General features: G+C 42.6%; 1 protein-coding gene across 1 annotated transcript in view; it reads left to right on the top strand.

The window, feature by feature from the left end:
* Positions 1-612: 612 nt before the first annotated feature.
* Positions 613-19403, top strand: part of tes (testis derived transcript (3 LIM domains)) — a 42990-nt gene continuing 24199 nt past the window's right edge. Inside the window, exons 1-2 of the mRNA XM_072267603.1 lie at positions 613-786; positions 9035-9120. Of these exons, the coding sequence (XP_072123704.1) occupies positions 760-786; positions 9035-9120 (113 nt within the window). The 5' untranslated portion in view covers positions 613-759. The remainder of the gene's footprint in view (positions 787-9034; positions 9121-19403) is intronic.

Here is a 19403-nt window from a genome sequence, read left to right as displayed (position 1 = left end):
GAAATGTACCCAGGGATTGAGTGATTTCAATGTTCTAGCTTCTCTTGGGGTCTGTTATCAGAAAATGTGTATTCCTGCAACTTCAAAAATATTTCTAAGAGATTGATGCGTAATTACTATCCTCCTCTTCTAAATCTACACTAATCTCATCATGAGTAACTGGCCACCTAAAAAAAGTAAACGCAAGTTACTTTCTCTCCCATTTATTTCTAACCTTTACTCTGCATTCCAATCGAGCTGTGGCAATTCTAAAACATCTTGCACTTGTACAGCGCCTTTAGTGTAACAAAAAAAACCCTAATCTTTATCAGAAGAGTGTTAAATAATAATTACCAATCCTTTCCTCACAAAGTATGGAAATTTTACCCATCATTACCGGCGGCGTTAATTTACGATACAATTATCGACCAAGGTAATTCTCAACGAGCCGAGCCAGACAGCGAATAGCCGCTCCCTTTCTCAGTACATAGAGGATTGGCTAGTCATAATTTGAATTGATCATTGATTGGTTAGTGTTTTTGGAAGTCTATGATTGGCTACATATTGGTCCTTATTGAGGTGATTAGTCCGTGTATTCCTCTCCTTGCATTATGATTGGCTGATGTTGTGAATTGCCGATTGAGCGGAAGTGCCTTGAAACATTGCAAGAGGAGAAGTGTACTGAGTAAAGTAACTGCTGTGTCTGTCACGAGCGCGTTTTCCAGAGGTTTTTTTTAACATTAATACCTGCGGTTTACTGGCCAGTCTCGTTTAGAAGAGATGGATCTAGAGAATAAAGTGAAGAAGGTGAGAAAATTAGCATTTTGCTTTATCTCCGAATCTGTACCTTATCTTATCAAGGGCGACACCCATTTGATCGTTTCCTCTTGTTCCTACTTAATACAATATAAGTCTAAATGCTGATGAGAGATGGTATTTAGCAGAAGCTAGCAAAGAATTGCTGCGTGGAGTGATAGAGAAATCCTGCAGGAATTTAGCAGCCTTGAACAGCGATTTCCGCGAGAGGTTAAAAACTTAACACAAATCTACTGTAAAAGGGTAAAGGACTGAAATGCGACACCAGCTTTGTTGTAGTTGGCCTCAGATGGTTCTGGACCTATTTCTGCTGGTTTAAAATGACGTCATTTATTCAATGAATTGGTCACTCGGGTAGTGTCTTAATATTGACTGTGAGTCACAGGCATTTGAAGGTCGAGTTCAGTGCTAGGTCTAGGGTTGGGTCGTGCCATCTAGCATAAAGGTTCAACGCTGACAAATGCGGCATGGATGGGCGCAAAGAAAGAACTTCATTCACTGCTTCGGGCTCCTTTTAAAAGGACTCTGCAACTAATTGGCTAATAGTGAATTGTAGTCCCTGTTGGACTGCAGGAAATATGATAGCCAATCTGTGCAGTCCAAATTGTCTCAAATATAATGTGCTTTTGAATGCTAGTTGAGGGTTAATTGTTAGTAAGGACATGAGGAAACTTGGAAAGTGGAATTTCATCTACCTTGGTCAGACAAAGTTAATGTCTCAGCTGAAGTCAGGCTCTTCAGGTAGTGATTAACAACCTTGGTGTTATATTAGCCTGTAAGCTTTTTTTTGATAAAGTGCCTGATTGGAATTTAATTTACTGACTTAGTACATCCAATTGAGCAGTATGGTAGTGTACTGGTTAGCACAATGCTTTGCAGCATAGGTGATCTGGATTCCTTTTCCACTGCTGCCTGTAAGTCTGTACGTTCTTCCGATGTCTGTGAATTTCCTCCAGGTGCTCTGGTTTCCTCCCACCATCCTAAGATGTACTGGTTAGTGGTAAGATGTATTGGTTATTGTAAATAGTCCAGTGTTTAGGCTAGGATTAAAATCAGGGGATTACTGGGTGGCACGGCTCAAAGGGCCAGAAGGGCCCATTCTGTACTATATCTCAATTTTTTAAAAAAAGTTGTTCAAACACTAATCCATAGTTGTGATATTTGGGAGAAGTGTAAGATGCCCTGAACAGCAGTTGAATAATCAAGTATTTTTCCACCAGCATCAAAAATGTAGACCTGCTGATAAAATATTGCATTGCTGAATGTAACATTGCAACAGTGCTCACATGTATTTGCAAATAAATTCACTGAGATATGGTTATAGAATAACCCAATAACAATTACAACACGGAAACAGGCCATCTCGGCCCTTCTAGTGCGTGCCGAACTCTTACTCTCACCTAGTCCCACTGACCTGCACTCAGCCCATAACCCTCCATTCCTTTCCTGTCCGTATAGCTATCCAATCTAACTTTAAATGACAACATTGAACCTGCCTCAACCACTTCTGCTGGAAGCTCGTTCCACAATTCGTATTCTGAATACAAGAAGTTTGCTACGTAAAAACAAGCTTGGTGATTTTTTAAAATTAAAATCTTAATGTCAGTTTCAGACTACTGTATCTCAACTTCAATCAGTGGGTGTATGAATTAATAATGAATGCTTAATCCCTATTTGAGTGTAATAGATCAATTAATTATATTTCTGTAGATTTATCATTATGTTGATGCATTATTCTATCAGCTTGACTTTTGATGTCATTTGAAAATTAAGTAAAACTGCTAAATGAAAAGTTTTTTTACTTGCAGTGTATAATTTATAAACATCTTCAATGCTTATTTCCTGGGAAGAGTTTAATGCAGAAGAAAGCCTCCCAATGCTTCAGAGAGGAAGCTGTTATAGATGTTACTTTCATTTCTAAATTAGGGTACATTACAAACATACTGTGCATTAGGAGAAGACTACGCCCTTTCACAAGTGAGGACATCGTTATCTGTTTGATTTGTGACATGCTAAACTTTATGCCCCTCTAGTTTCAGTCCTCTTTCCCTTCCTTAATAAGGCCCTCTTTAAGGAAAATAATCTTTAATGTTCATTACAATCTGATGTTGGGTATAGGAGTTTACTGACTGTCTTCAAAGTCTGCATTTTTAACTTTATTAGATGCTGCGGTTTATCTGTAGATTTGTATAACATTTTAACAAGTTAAGACACTTTTTTTGTTCTATAACAAGGACTCAATAACAGCTTCAAAGAGTTTGTGAAATTGTATTTTAGAGTTAGAAATCTTATACTTGGCCTGAGTTTTGAACTTTTTTTTGTAAATTGGAAAACATCAATATTTTGGAATGCTTTTGCATATTTTAAGTTGGGGGGAAGACACACATTCTTGTGCCTTTTGTGAGCTCGTAGTGATCCCATTAATAATCTTTGTGTGGTCACTGTTGTATTGAAAAATCCAGCACACTTGGTGCACCACAGGGTTCTTTTTTTATATATAAAAAAAGCGCAATGAATTGAATGGCCATTTGGATTGCTTTAATTGGATTAAGAGAAACTGGTCAGAACAGAGCTGTTGCTGTTCTTCAGGTTTTACAATTGTATTTGCAATCAAGTAAACACGAGCATATTCAATGTTTTGACCAAAGTATGAGACTTGTGATGGTGCAGGCTGAAGCCTCTGCCAACATGCACTAAGTTCCCGCAATGGAGATGAATTCACAGGCAAATACTGCTGATGTGAAAGAACTTCAGTGAGCTAAATTAAAAAGGAGAGGTATTCCTGCAATAGACAGCTGAATGTAGAAAATTGTGCACAACGTTGGAGATTCATAGCAACTCTGCTCAAGCTCCTGTTAAAGCAGTCCTCCAAATCCTAGAATACTACCTTGTGGGAGTACCTTCACAAAGGTGACCCATCACTTCAAGGGTATTTAAAACTGAGCCATTTGCACTCCCGTCATAAAAAGGTATGCAAATTCAATTATTTAAATAGTGATATGAGTGATGCACATTTTGTTGTATGATCAGTAGTCTGATCTTGCAACTGTACTTTCCAAGTCTAGTAATCTTGGATATTTAATAGCATTGCTATCATCAAGACCTCTCCATTGATGTCAAGGAGCCAGCATTGACCACAAATCAAGTAGACCAGCAATTTTAATACAGTGGCCATAAGAACTGGGTAGAGTTTGGGTATCCTTTCGCAGATATTGAAACTGAGAACCAAAATAACACACACAGTGCTGGAGGAACTCAGCAGATCAGGCAGCATGTATGGAAATGAATAAGGAGTCCACGTTTCAGGACTGAGAAGGAAGAGGGGAAGATGCCAGAATAATAAAGGTGGGGGGGGGAGGGGAATGAGGCTATCGAAAGTGATAGGTGAATCCAGGTGGGTGGAAAGATCAAGGGCTGGAGAAGAAAGAATCTGATAGGAGGAAGGGATCAGGGTGGGGGGTGGGAATAAATAGGCAGGTGAGAAATAAAAGGTTGGGGGGGGCAGTGTTGGGGGAAGTACCCAGACAGAATACAAGGTGTTGCTCCTCCACCCTGAAGGTGGCCTCATCCTGGCACAAGAGGAGACCGTTGTCTTACACAGTGGAATGGGAGGTGGGATTAAAATGTTTGGCCACTGGGAAGTCCTGCTTGTGGCGGATGGTGCAGAGGTGCTTGACAAAGTGGTCTGTATCGAGAAAGCATAATTCAGTGATGTGATGGAATTCTTTCCAGTAACTGGATGAATGCAATGATACCCAAGTAGCTTGGTAACGCACAGAACAATATCCTTTCCCCCATTCTAATCAGTCATTCCCCTCCATTGCTGCTGCACCGAGGCTACAATGTGTATTGCTGGTGAAATGCACTGCCTAAGCTATTCCAACAGCATCTCTAAAACCCATGACCTCTGCAACAAAATGAGAGGCGGAAGGTGACTGAAAATGCCATCACCTGCAAGTTCTTTTCCAGGTTGCACACTATCCAACTTGGAAATATTATCACTTCTTCATTCTCAGGTCCAAATGCTATAGCCCTCTACCCATCAACACTATGGGAGTAACTTTGGCAAAGGGTGTCGCATTTCAAAAAGGTAGCTTATTGCTCCTTGGGTATTTTGAAATGAGTCATTGGTACTTGAATCATGAAAAATTATTCCTTTATTTTGGAAAAGGAATGCAAATCCCACCATGCCCCACCTCCCTCTCGTACCCCATCTGTTATTTATTTTCATACACACATTCTTTCTCTCACTCTCCTTTTTCTCCCTCTGTCCCTCCGACTATACCCCTTGCCCATCTTCTGGTTTCCCCCATCCTTGTCTTTCTTCCCGGACCTCCTGTCCCATGATCCTCTCATATCCCCTTTGCCAATCACCTGTCCAGCTCTTGGCTCCATCCCTCCCCCTCCTGTCTTCTCCTATCATTTTGGATCTCCCCCTCCCCCTTTCAAATCTCTTACTAACTCTTCCTTCAGTTAGTCCTGACGAAGGGTCTCGGCCCGAAACGTCGACTGTACCTCTCCATAGAGATGCTGCCTGGCCTGCTGCGTTCACCAGCAACTTTGATGTGTGTTGCTTGAATTTCCAGCATCTGCAGAATTCCTGTTGTTCCCACCATTTAAGAATGATTATGAGCACAGCATGTCTTTGAAGGGTTTTTGTGATGTCATTAGCCTGAATCACTGCCTACTGAGGTAGCTTGATTTGCTGAGTGGTTCTGGCAATTTTATTTTTATTAATTTTTGTCTTTGAAATTGTATGCTTGCATTGTTCTGGGTTTTCAAAAAGTTTTGAATTTTTGGCTGCTGTTCACACCTAATTCTGAAGGATTTCCAAGGTGGGATAGTATTTGATTTGGAGAAGGGATCTTGTCATGGATTTTTCTTGTGGCTGGTGCTCTTGTCTTTCATGGTTGGTTGAAATTGTATGTTGATGTGATGCAGCCAGAGTAGCCCAAGATGGTGACTGCATTTAGCTTTGAAATGAATTTCTATACTTGAACTTTTCTGGGTCTTCAGAAGTTACATTCTATATTTTAGGACCGCAGCTGTGCTTCATAATGATGAAGCACTTCAAAAAGTATCCCATGAGGTAGGCTATTTAAATTCAAGAACATCTTTCCAAAACTTCAGTTTAGAAAAATGTTTAGTTCTATATTTAATTCCTTTTTAATGCATTTGGGCCTCAATTTGGAGGATTAGAGCATAATTTGTAAACCATGTGCATGCCAGTATAAACAGACATTGACAGCTCTCCACTGCACTGGTAGATATAATTTGAGCCAGACTCTCTAAACTAGTTGCAGTTGGGGAAAATATGCTGTCATTATGCATTTGATCTATGGTCAATTTAAAATGTGTAGTAGACATTGTAATATTGTCTGAAATCTGACTCCAAGAATGCTTTTGAGCTATTCACTCTGGGGTTGTCTGCTTTCCGCAGTTGGTGGATATGGATATCTTGAAAGGCATTCTATAGTATATTGACCTGCACCCAGGTGTCCTTTTAATGGTGAGTTAGCTTTCCAAACCCTAGCATCAGTTGTTTGGATAAAGTAAATGTTTTTGTGGAATGAACAACAATTTGGTCTGTGTCAAATTTTCTTCAATCTGATAACATCAGTGACTGAATTCTCAACTATTATTCAAGAGTAGTAATCTGATTGCAAATGAGAATTTTAGTATAGTGTACTGAATTTTGTTTTGGGGGGGTGGAGGAGAAGATGCATTCAGAAGAAAAAAGCTTGGATTAAGTTGGCTCCAATTTAAAATGACCCTAAAAGGGCAAATTTCTACTGCACTGCAGTCTTTTGTACTAGTTTGATGGATTGTTCTATATACAATGTTTGTCAAATAAATTACTTTTAGGGCACTAAGGCTGGGTGGGGGGGTTGGGAAGTCTGCATAATCAGATGCATTGAACTGCTAGTCACAGATGTACTTTTAATTGTGTAAAACTAGAGCTTATCTGGGGAATAAGACTATCGTAAAGCTACTGTGTGGTAATTCTGCAGCACTTACAGGGATAAGTGCCAGGTGGGAGATCCGTGTGGAGGGACATGTGGACCAGGGAGTCGCAGAGGGAACGAACCCTGTGGAAAGTGGAGAGGGAAAGATATGCTTAGTGGTGGGGTCCTGTTGAAGTTGCGGAGGATAATGTGCTGGATCCGGAGGCTGGTGAGGTGGTAGGTGAGGACAAGGGGAACTCTGTCCCTGTTGTGGTGGCAGGAGGATGGGATGAGGGTCGAAGTGCGGGAAATGGAGGAGATGCGGGTGAGGGCGTCATTGATGATGGTAGAAGGGAAACCACGATCCTTAAAGAGGACATTTCATCGACTTTACTTCAAACTTCCACCCAGCCCTCAAATTCACTTGGTCTATCTCGGACACTTCTCGCCCCTTGATCTCTCGGTCTCCATCTCTGGAGACAGACTGTCCACTGACATCTTCTACAAGCCCATTGACTCTCATAACTACCTCGACTATACCTCTTCCCACCCTGCTACATGCAAAAATGTCATTCCCTATTCCCAGTTCCTCCGTCTCCGCCGCATCTGCTCCTAGGATGAGGCTTTCCGTTCCAGGACATCTCAAATGGACCATTCAGGGCCCCAAACAGTCCTTCCAGGTGAGGCAACACTTCACTTGTGAGTCTGTTGGGGTCATCTATTGCATCCGGTGCGGCCTCCTCTACATCGGTGAAACCTGACACAGATTGGGGGACCGCTTTGTCGAGCACCTCCGCTCCATCTGCTACAACAGACAGGAACTCCCGGTTGCCACCCACTTCAACCCTGCTTCACATTCCCATTCGGATATGCCCATACATGGCCTCCACTACTGCCATGATGAGGCTAAACTCAGGTTGGAGGAGCAACACCTCATATACCGTCTAGGTAGTCTCCAGCCCCTTGGTATGAACATTGAATTCTCCAACTTCCGGTAATTCCTATCCCAGTTTCACTCTGCCCCCTCCCCCAGCTGCCTATCACCTCCCTCATGGTTCCGCCTCCTTCTACTACCCATTGTGTTTTCCTCTATTCCTTCTCCACCTTTCCTGCCTATCACCTCCCTGCCTCCCTTCCCCCACCCCTTTATCTTTCCCCTTACTGGTTTTTCACCTGGAACCTACCAGCCTTCTTCCCAGCCTCCCCCCACCTACTTTATAGGGCCTCTGCCCCTTCCCTCTTCAGTCCTGACAAAGGGTTCCAGCCCGAAACGTTGACTGATCGTCTCCACGGATGCTGCCCGACCTGAGTTCCTCCAACGTGTTATGAGTGTTCCTCTATTTACTGTATCATGTATGATCCTGGGATAACCATTTCCACCTTTTTTTCCCTCTATAGAACCTAATCAAACTGGGTTTTATGTAGCACTCCTTCACCACCTTTCAGTCGTTGTGGCTTTTTCCAATTGTTTAGAATCATGCAATGTACCTTTACCTATCATACAGTCTGCTAAAATTTCCATCAAAAGCAAGGGCAACATTTCTTGTGTTAGACACAGTTGTGGGTGGGCTGCCTTGGTCATGTTCCCTTTTAGGTGAAATACTAGAAACTTTTTAGTTTTCTATAGGTAGCAGCTTTCCCAATGAAAGTCGCAGTAATGGTTCTATGAATAAACAGTGTTTGTTACATGAGTTTGTTATAGCCAGGGATGGTAAAGGGGATATGCTCCCAATAGTGTGCGCAGCTGACAGCCAACTCCAGTTCCTAGCACGTGTGGCTCAGCTACTAAGCCGGGCGGAACAGTTTCTACTGGCGTGAGAAGGGGCAAAGGTGGGTTACTGGCACCTTGAAACCAGTCACTTCAGGCAGATGGCGTTCGTTGTCCGTGGTTGGCAACTCATCTAGAAGAAGGAAAGTTCTGATCTCAAGCCTCCACTGCCTTGCAGCTATACTCACCCATGGGGAAGGCTTTGGGAGTAAACCTGGGGTGGGGGGCGGGGTGGAATCCAGAGCTGGAGTCCCTAAGGCAGTCCTACATTAAGTTCAATGCTGACTGGCAACTCCTGTGATGCTGCTGGTTCTAAGCTATATTGGTCTCTGCCGTTCCTTTGAGTTCATCAGAAGCGTGGACAGGGGGAGCGTGCGACATGGGCAACAGCCCGCTCTGCACAGGCTCGCATATCTTGACAGCTAGGACTTCGTCAGCTCTGACAAACGGAGACCTCGCATTTCTGCCTACTGATATGGTCCAAAACAAATTCCTCCTGATCGTTTAACCTTTCTATCTTCTATAGATGACCCTGGGACATGAACAAGGAGCAGGGGCCCCATGCCTGAAGTGCAAGGATAAGTGTGAAGGATTTGAACTCCATTTTTGGAGGTAATGTATGTTTAACGAATAAGTAAAGCACCCGTCTCCTTTCCTGTGTTTGACAGATCCAGTGCTTTTAATATATTAAATATTTTGCTTCATCTCATTTGTAGATAAATCCTCCTTTCCACTTCTGCTTCTCAGCAGCTATAAACTGAAAGATGCTTGGTCTGCAGACTATCTTGTAGGTTTATGAAGAAATTATTCTCTCTTTTTCAAGAAAAGAAACTATTTTGAAGACTTCTCTGCTTAAAGTTAATCTACACAAAGAATCAAGATTGATATATCAGCTATAATAACATTGACCTTCTGTCTCATCATAGTATGCAATTAGCTAACTATAAACCAAATAACTGTTCCTTCAATCTTCATTCACTTCCTCCTGATCCCTTTTTAAATAGGATAGCTATGTTCTCCGACAGAATGAAATTTAATTAGGTTTCAAAGTGGATTTTTTAAAATAAGGGAGTTGCATATTTTCACCATGACAGATTGTAAGTCTCGTACTCACATACCAAAGGCATTGATCAAGAAACACGAGTATCCATGTTGTTCTGTTTGCAGATTTAATTGTAAAATCCAATGACTCATCTGTATTTCCATTTTGCAATATGATTTTCCTGTATTTTTTTAAAGTAACTGGTTTATCTTTGGCAATATAGATATGGGCTTCCCTGTTTTAAAACATCAAATTTTCATGATAGTTAGAAAAGCTTGCTTTTTTTTTTTTTTTTTGGTGGAACATTTCAGCCTGAGACTTTTTGAATTATTCTGGATGAATTAAGTTCTCAATTTTCCTCTCCTGATTAATGTGCTTTCAGAACTAATTTTAAAATAGCTTTGTTAATTTATACAGCAAAATCTGATGAAATTATTCATTGTCACAAGTGGTTGGCAATATACTAAGCAATTGAATCCCAAGTAATTTAATCCTCTTTCGAAGGAATAATTTTTCCCTTAAGTATTCAATCTAATTTATGTTATGCCGTCCACTTTCTGGTTGAAAGCTGATCAGAGTCTTTGTTAAAACTTGTCGTAAAGTTTCTACTCTTTGGATCCAAATGATAAACTCTGCAATATTTCTGAAGCTAGGCATATCACTACATTTTATTTAGGACCTGTTTCCACAGTTGAAGGCTTAATAGAATTGTGAGCACAGTCATTGAAGGTGAGGCTAAATATTTTCATCCAGACTGCCTCAGAAATATTGTGAAGCTGCCAGTAGTTTTTTTTTCCCCCCATTCAATGAGATGTACTTCTCAATTGTATGCTATAAAACAGACATGAGGCAGTGAACTCATTGACACAAGCCTAATATTTTAATCATCCTGTTATCTCTTCATAAGCTTGTCACTATTATCGACAAATCTCAGGGTTGTAGACTGTGTCTGTACCACATGGAAGACAAACAACCAATCTGGAAAAGACAAGTTGTGCAAATATAAAAAAAAAAGCAATAAATATCAAGAACATGAGATCAAGGGTCCATGGGTTGGGGGAACATTTCAGTGATGAGATGAGTGAAGTTATCCCCTTTGATTCAAGAGCCTGATGGTTGAAGGGTAATTACTGTTCCTGAGCCTAGAGATGTGGGTCCTGAGGCTCCCGTAGCACCTTCCTGATGGCAGCAGCAAGGAGAGAGCATGGCCTCTTTGGAGGAGTCCCTGCTGATGGATGCTGCTTTTTCTGCAACAGCACTCCATGTAGATGTGCTGAATGGTGGGGAGGGCTTTACCCGTGATGGACTGGGCTGTATCCATTACTTTTTTATAGGATTTTCCATTCAGGGGCATTGGTTGCATCATGGCCTTCTACGGAAACACCAGTCAATATACTTTCCTCCACACATCTATAGATGTTTGTCAAAGTTTTAGATGTCTTGCTGAATCTTCATAAACTTCAAAGGAAGTGGAGGTGCTGCCATGCTTTCTTAATTCCATTGAGGTGCTGGGCCCAGGACAGATCCTCAAATGATAACACTGAGGAATTTCAGACATCCCACCTTTCCCAGAAGTTCCGGGAGTCTCCCGCATATTAATGGCAGCTCCCTGATGCCCGCAAATTATATACAATATCCCGGAAATGAGAGGGAAAGGGAGATCGACAGCGGGAGCAAGAGCGAGCATCCTGATTGGGCTCTCTTTGTGCTAAGTAGACCTATCAGTTTTCTCTGTGGGCGGGCTTTACAGTCAACCTCTCTCTCTCCATCAGTTCAGTTTAGTGTCCTGCAGTGCCATGGTAAAGTGTTCCAAAAACAGAAAATATAAAACGTACTTCACCCCAGACTATACTAAAGTGTACCCCTGCCTAATAGGGGTCAAAAATAATGACAGTGTTGCTCGCTGCACTGTTTGCAACAGTGACTTTTCTATTGCCCATGGTGGGTTAAATGACTGTTAAAGACATGTTGAGGTGAGTTTAACAGGTGTCATTTGTTCATTAGCATAGCTAATATTACTTAAACTAGCTGGCTAGCTGCTAAGGAGCTACTCTATTGATGTCCTATGTGATGAGGCCAAACTCCCTGTAGACCTGCTTAAAGTTGTAATAGAATTTAAAAAACAACTCCATGATAATATACAAGTACATAGTTTAATGTCACATTTTCTACATATACCCAGATTACAGATTAGACAAAATCACTAAACAAAGTATTACATAAGGCAATATAATAAGGATACACCTTATGCTTTTATTTCTTTTAGGGACCACAACATATTAGGGAGGCTAATCGCAGGGAAGGCTGCTCAAGTATTTCAGTTCTTTTCAGCAGAGCCACATCACAGTACAAGGAAAGTTTGCAAAAGAAATAGGAACACACATCAAAGTTGCTGGTGAACGCAGCAGGCCAGGCAGCATCTGTAGGAAGAGGTGCAGTCGACGTTTCAGGCCGAGACCCTTCGTCAGGACTAACTGAAGGAAGAGTGAGTAAGGGATTTGAAAGTTGGAGGGGGAGGGGGAGATCCAAAATGATAGGAGAAGACAGGAGGGGGAGGGATAGAGCCAAGAGCTGAACAGGTGATAGGCAAAAGGGGATACGAGCCATGATCCTCTCGTATCTCCTTTTGCCTATCACCTGTTCAGCTCTTGGCTCCATCCCTCCCCCTCCTGTCTTCTCCTATCATTTTGGATCTCCCCCTCCCCCTCCAACTTTCAAATCCCTTACTCACTCTTCCTTCAGTTAGTCCTGACGAAGGGTCTCGGCCTGAAACGTCGACTGCACCTCTTCCTACAGATGCTGCCTGGCCTGCTGCGTTCACCAGCAACTTTGATGTGTGTTGCTTGAATTTCCAGCATCTGCAGAATTCCTGTTGTTTGCGAAAAGAAATAGGAAAGCTATTTGCATTAGCATTGAAATTGCCAACAAAATACTCAACAAGGAATATATATATATATATAATAGTTTCAATGTGTCAAATAAATTGTTGTGTTCTTTCATAATCAAATGTCCCGTATACATGTGCCCTTGGAGGTCGACTGGGAGGGGGATGCTACCTCCCTGAAATGGTGGTGCTATCTCCCTGAAATGAGTTTTTGCAGGGTGGGATGTCTGGAATTTAAAGGTGCTGACCCTCTCTGTCTCTGATTCCCTGATGAGGACTGGGTCATGGGCCTCTGGTTTCCTCCTCCTGAAGTCAATAATTAGCTCCTTGGTCTGCTGACAGTGAGTGAGAGGTTGTTTGTGGCACCACTCGGCCAGGTTGTCAGTCCTGTATGCTGATTTGGCACCAACAGTGATGGCATCAGCAAATGTAAATCATGACAATACTTTAGGTTCTGTATTAATTTTCTCCTTGCCTTATAAACAATGATGGCTGTACAGAAATTTTCCTTGCACAGCATTTCCATTGCACTGCTGTAGAGGGCACGTTTACCCACTTGGTAGATTGGGTGGAATACTCAAATTAAACTGTACTTTTTAAATTGGCCCTTTTATGTCAAGGTAGGTTGAAATGACTGGTGCCAAAGCAACTCAATCAATCCTTTAGATAAACTGTTGCCAATGGAATAAGCCAGCCTCTAAATGCAGCTGGATTTCTGAATCAAGGAAATGTTGTTGACATCCATTGCAGTAGATCATCATTTTGTTTTTATGATTAGGAGTGGGGAGAGGCAGGCACACTGGTATGATTTTTTTTTTAAGTCAAATATTTTTGACAACCGAGCAGCCCCAATAGCAAAGCTACATTTGAAACTTAAATCTATTAAAAATGGTACAACTGCAGTTTGTCAAAACCCATGGCAAAGTTGGAAGCAGAGGTCAGCAGGTCATTAAAAGACAGGCGTCCTACATGAAGCACTGATCGCCAGGCCGAAGTTCCAAGTGTGCGTTTGCAGCAAGTGAAGCTCCCTGCTGGAGTGCCACAGTAGACATGGATAACATCCATCACCACTTCATCACATCACTTAACTGTAACTAGCAAAATTTCAAATAAATCTGTTCTGCAGTATTTTGAAGCTAACTAGTACTACACTAAAGGTGAAAAGTTTGTATTTTGATTATAAACTTGGATTGTAAGCTAAGGTTTTGTTATCCTGAAAATATACATATTTTAATATTTTACTGTCTAAACACTGCCACATAATCAATTGTGCCTTTGGTTTATTTGCCATCTATATCTAAGAGTAGCCTAACATCGGTGGTGGGGAAACTGCTGGAGTCAGTTATCAAAGATGTGATAACAGCACGTTTGGAAAGCGGTGAAATCATCGGACAAAGTCAGCATGGATTTGTGAAAGGAAAATCATGTCTGACGAATCTCATAGAATTTTTTGAGGATGTAACTAGTAGAGTGGATAGGGGAGAAATAGTGGATGTGGTATATTTGGATTTTCAAAAGGCTTTTGGCAAGGTCCCACACAGGAGATTAGTGTGCAAACTTAAAGCACACGGTATTGGGGGTAAGGTATTGATGTGGCTAGAGAATTGGTTAGCAGACAGGAAGCAAAGAGTGGGAATAAACGGGACCTTTTCAGAATGGCAGGCAGTGACTAGTGGGGTACCGCAAGGCTCAGTGCTGGGACCCCAGTTGTTTACAATATATATTAATGACTTGGATGAGGGAATTAAATGCAGCATCTCCAAGTTTGTGGATGACACGAAGCTGGGTGGCAGTGTTAGCTGTGAGGAGGATGCTAAGAGGATGCAGAGTGACTTGGATAGGTTGGGTGACTGGGCAAATTCATGGCAGATGCAATTTAATGTGGATAAATGTGAAGTTATCCACTTTGGTGGCAAAAATAGGAAAACAGATGACTATCTGAATGGTGGCCGATTAGGAAAAGGGGAGGTGCAATGAGACCTGGGTGTCATTATACACCAGTCATTGAAAGTGGGCATGCAGGTACAGCAGGCAGTGAAAAGGGCGAATGGTATGCTGGCATTTATAGCGAGAGGATTCGAGTACAGGAGCAGGGAGGTACTACTGCAGTTGTACAAGGCCTTGGTGAGACCACACCTGGAGTATTGTATGCAGTTTTGGTCCCCTAATCTGAGGAAAGACATCCTTGCCATAGAGGGAGTACAAAGAAGGTTCACCAGATTGATTCCTGGGATGACAGGACTTTCATATGAAGAAAGACTGGATGAACTGGGCTTGTACTCGTTGGAATTTAGAAGATTGAGGGGGGATCTGATTGAAATGTATAAAATCCTAAAGAGATTGGACAGGCTAGATGCAGGAAGATTGTTCCCGATGTTGGGGAAGTCCAGAACGAGGGGTCACAGTTTGAGGATAAAGGGGAAGCCTTTTAGGACTGAGATTAGGAAAAACTTCTTCGCACAGAGAGTGGTGAATCTGTGGAATTCTCTGCCACAGGAAACAGTTGAGGCCAGTTCATTGGCTATATTTAAGAGGGAGTTAGATATAGCCCTTGTGGCTACGGGGATCAGGGGGTATGGAGGGAAGGCTGGGGCAGGGTTCTGAGTTGGATGATCAGCCATGATCATAATAAATGGCGGTGCAGGCTCGAAGGGCCGAATGGCCTACTCCTGCACCTATTTTCTATGTTTCTATAATCTTACAAGAACTGCTGTATTACACCTGGATGCTGTTACCAACCAATTCATACTTAGCAGCACCTCTTCTGATCCCTGCGCTGCCATGCTGTTGGACTACCTATCTATAATCCAGTACCGGATGAGCAAAACCTGCTTCTAGATGAAGAATAGGAAGAATAAGGCCATCGTCTTCAGCCATCATGACAAATTCCCTGGATTACTTACTAATTCTATCCTCTCTGATAATGGTCTGAGGCTGAAGCCAGCTCTTCACAGTGGTGCCATATTTGACCACAGGATACGTTTTCAAACAATACAAATACATCAATTCCAAAGCTACAGTCTTTCTTCTCTAGTATTGCCTGACTGCCTTATGCCAGTTCCTTGACTTTTGATACCTTCATCTATGCATCTGGACAATATTTGTACTCCACTGGGTTACTCCCCACCTTCCGCCAGACTCGAATGTGATCTCATTCCAAATACTGCCACCTGTAAGCTGGAGCAAAATTGTGCCTGTGAACTGCAGTGGTGTGTTGTGGGCTGCGTACAAAACTTCTAAATATACTCTTCTGAATTAATCTCGCTGCAATCTGCAGCCCGTAATTTCCCTTTAAACAACATATTTTTGAACAGTCTTAATGAACTAGCGACCTGACTATCTTCTGAAGGACTCAGCAGACTTGCCTCTCAAGCATATGGGTACAGCATCTTTAAGCAAGTGAAGGTACATTGCCATAGCCAGAAGAGAGGAAGAAGGGGGTCTCTGAGATGGAATGGAACTCCCTGTACCTAGCATCTTGTTAGCAAATGTACAGTTGCTGGAGAACAAGACTGAGGACCTAAGCGAAAGATTGCTGTATCAGAGGAAAATGAGGAATTGCTGTGTTCTGTGTTTTATGGAGACATGGATCACTCTAAACACACTGGAGGGGTTGGTATGATCTGATGGCTTCTCTATACACAGGATGGACCAAACTGCAGATTGGGAAAAGACCGGAGGTGGAGGTCTGTGTTTCATGATAGTCATTGTGGTTGGATGTGGCAGTTTTGTCATAATCTTGCTCCCCTGACTTGCAACATCTGACAATTAACTATCAACTAATTAACTTACCAAGTGTGTTCTCAGTGATCGTGGCTGCAGTATACATGTCACCAAAAGCCGACATTAATCAGGCAGTTGAGGTATTGAATGTTGCCATTACCGAACAAGAAACAGCCTGCCTGAACACATTTCAAATCATAGTCAGGGACTTCAATCAGGCTTGTTTGAAGAAATCTCTATCCAATTACCATCATCATATCACTTGCAGCACTTGGGAATCCCAATACACTCAACCACAGCTATACTATGGTTAGGAATGCCTGACATTCTATTCCTAGACCACATTTTGCAAAATCTGGCCGTCGTCTTCCTCCTTCCCAATGGTAAGATGAGAAGAGGGTTGTGCTTCTCCTACCTGCACAAGGCAGATGCTAAAGAGGAAGGGACAACAAAGAGGTGGTCATGGGAGGCAGAGGAGTGGCTATGATATTGTGAAGAGGGCATGTCCTGGGTGGTAGGGATCCTTAACGATGGACGCCACCTTCCTCAGCCACCGCTCCTTCAAGTTGTCCTGGGTACTATAGGGGCTAGTACCCATGATGGAACTGACTCATTTTACAAGTTTCTGCAACTTACTTCAATCTTGTGCAATAGTTCCTTCCCCCTCCCAACACCAATAAACAGATGGTGATGCAACGAGTCAGAATGCTCTCCGTTGTACATTTGTAGAAGTTTGAGTGTTTTAGTTGGCAAATCAAATCTCCTCCAAACTCCCAATGAAATATATCCACCGTCTTGCCTTTATTGCTGCGCCAATATGTTGCATCCAGGTTGGGTGTTCAGAGATATTGACGCCCAGCAACTTGAAACTGCTCACTCTCTCCACCTCTGATCCTTCCATGAGGATTGATTTGTGTTCCCTCATCTTGCCCTTCCTGAAGTCCCCAATCATCTCTTAGGTCTTGCTGACATTGAGTGCAAGGTTGTTGCGGTGACACCACTCAACTAATTGGTATATCTCGCTCCCGTATGCCCTTTCAACACCAGCTGAAATTCTGCCAATGGTTGTATCATCAGAAAATTTATCAATACTGCTTGTGCTATGCCTAGCCACACTCACGGGTGTAGAGAGAGAAGAGCACTGGGCTAAGCACACAGCCCTGAGGTGCAGCAGTGTTAATTGTCAGTGAGGTGGAGATGTTACTTTCAGTCTGTACAGATTGTGGTCTTCTAGTTAGGAAGCTGAGAATCCACAGGGAGGTACACAGGCCTAGGTTTTGTAGCTTTCCAATTGGGACTGTTGGAATTATGGTGTTAAATGCTGAGCTATAGTCAATAAACAGCATCCTGACATGGGTATTTGTATTGTCCTTGTGATCCAAGGCTTCGTGGAGAGCCATTGAGATTGCTTCTGCTGTAGCCCTGTTGTGGTGATGGGCAAATTGCAGTGCATTCAGACTCTGAGGCCAACAAGAGAGCATCCTTCAGGAGGATCAGCCCATAGAATGCATCCGGTGTTCGGCTTAGGTGGGGTACCTGGGTGAGTACTAAAGACCTGGGCTGATAAACTGGCTGGAGTGTTCACCAATATCTTTAACCTCTCAGTTCATCAGTTTGATGTACCCACCTGCTTCAAGCAGGCTTCAATTATACTTGTGCCCAAGAAGAGCAATAACTATCATCCAGAAGTACTTACATCCACTATGATGAAGTGTTTTGAGAAGCTGGTGATGAAACATATCAACTCCCGCCCAAGAAGTGACTTGGATCCAATCCAAGTTGCCTGCTGGCACTAACGGTCCACAGCAGATGCCATTTCATTGGCTTTTCACTCAACCCTGGAACATCTAGACATAAAACATGCAAACATCAGGATGCTTTTGATTGACTGCAGCTCAGCATTCAATACCATCATTCCCTCAAAACTAATCAATAATATCCTTGTACAATTGGATCCTCTATTTCGTCACTCCCAGACCCCAGTCAGTTTGGATTGGTGACAACATCTCCACAATCTCCATCAGCACAGGTGCTGTATGCTTAGCACCCTGTTCTACTCACATTATAACCTCACTGTGAAGCTAAGCAAACTCTGGTGCCATATTTCAGTTTGCTGACAACACCACTGCCAGTAGCTAAATCAAAGGTGGTAACTGTTCAGCATGTACGTAGAAGGGAGATTGAAAATCCTGGCTGAGTGTTGCCAGAAAAACACTCGCTCAGTGTCTGCAAGCCCAAGGAGCTGATTATTGGCTTCAGGAGGAGGGAACTAGAGGTCCTTGAGCCAATCCTCATCAGAGGAGGAGAGGGTCAGCAACTTTAAATTCCTCAGTGTTGTCATTTCAGAGGATCTGGCCTGGGCCCAGCATGTAGGTGCAACCCTGAAGAAAGTATGGCAGTTCCTCTACGCAGAAGTTTGTGAAGATTTGGTGTGAAGTCTGAAGCTTTGATAAACTTTACAGATGTAGTGGAAAGATTAACTGGCTGCACCATGGCCTGGTATGGAAACACTAATGCCCTGAAATGGAAAATACTACAAAAAGTAGAGGATACAGCCCAGTCCGTCATGGGTAAAGCTCTCCCCATTACTGAGCACATCTAAACAGAGCACTGTTGCAGGACAGCAGCATCCATCACCCAGACCATGCTCGCTTCTTGCTGCTGCCATCAGGAAAAAGGTACAGGAGCCTCAGGACTCACACCATTATGTTCAGGAACAGTTATTACCCCTCATCCATCAGATTCTTAAACCAATGGGGATAACTTCACTTGCCAATCACTGAACTATTTCCACAACCTATGGACTCTCTTTCAAGGACTCATCTCCTGATCCCTTTATTTGAGTCAGAGTTATAGAGAAGTACAGCACAGAAGCAGGCCCTTTGTCCCATCTCGTCCATCTTGAACCATTTAACTTCCCTGGTCCCATCAATCTGCACATAAATCCGAATCTATTAAAGCTTTCCTTAAAACTTGGGTCCTCAAGTCCCAGCAACATCTTTGTAAATTTTCTCTGTGCTCTTTTAAACTTATCATCCCCACAATTTATCAAACCTAAATTGTACGTCTTTGGAATATGGCCGGAAGCCAGAACGTGCAGAGGAAACCCACATGATCACAGGGAAATGTACAAGTTTGTTCTAGACAGGGCGGGAATTGATCCCCCATCTTACAGCTGGCACTGTAAATCGTTAGCTTTGCCACTACGCTATTGTGCCATGTCACCCATATTTTCATCTTTCCCTG

The sequence above is a fragment of the Mobula birostris genome, chromosome 9, assembly GCF_030028105.1.
Source record: "Mobula birostris isolate sMobBir1 chromosome 9, sMobBir1.hap1, whole genome shotgun sequence".
In the NCBI taxonomy this organism is placed as follows: Eukaryota; Metazoa; Chordata; class Chondrichthyes; order Myliobatiformes; family Myliobatidae; genus Mobula; species Mobula birostris.
This window is presented reverse-complemented; position numbering and strand designations above follow the sequence as displayed.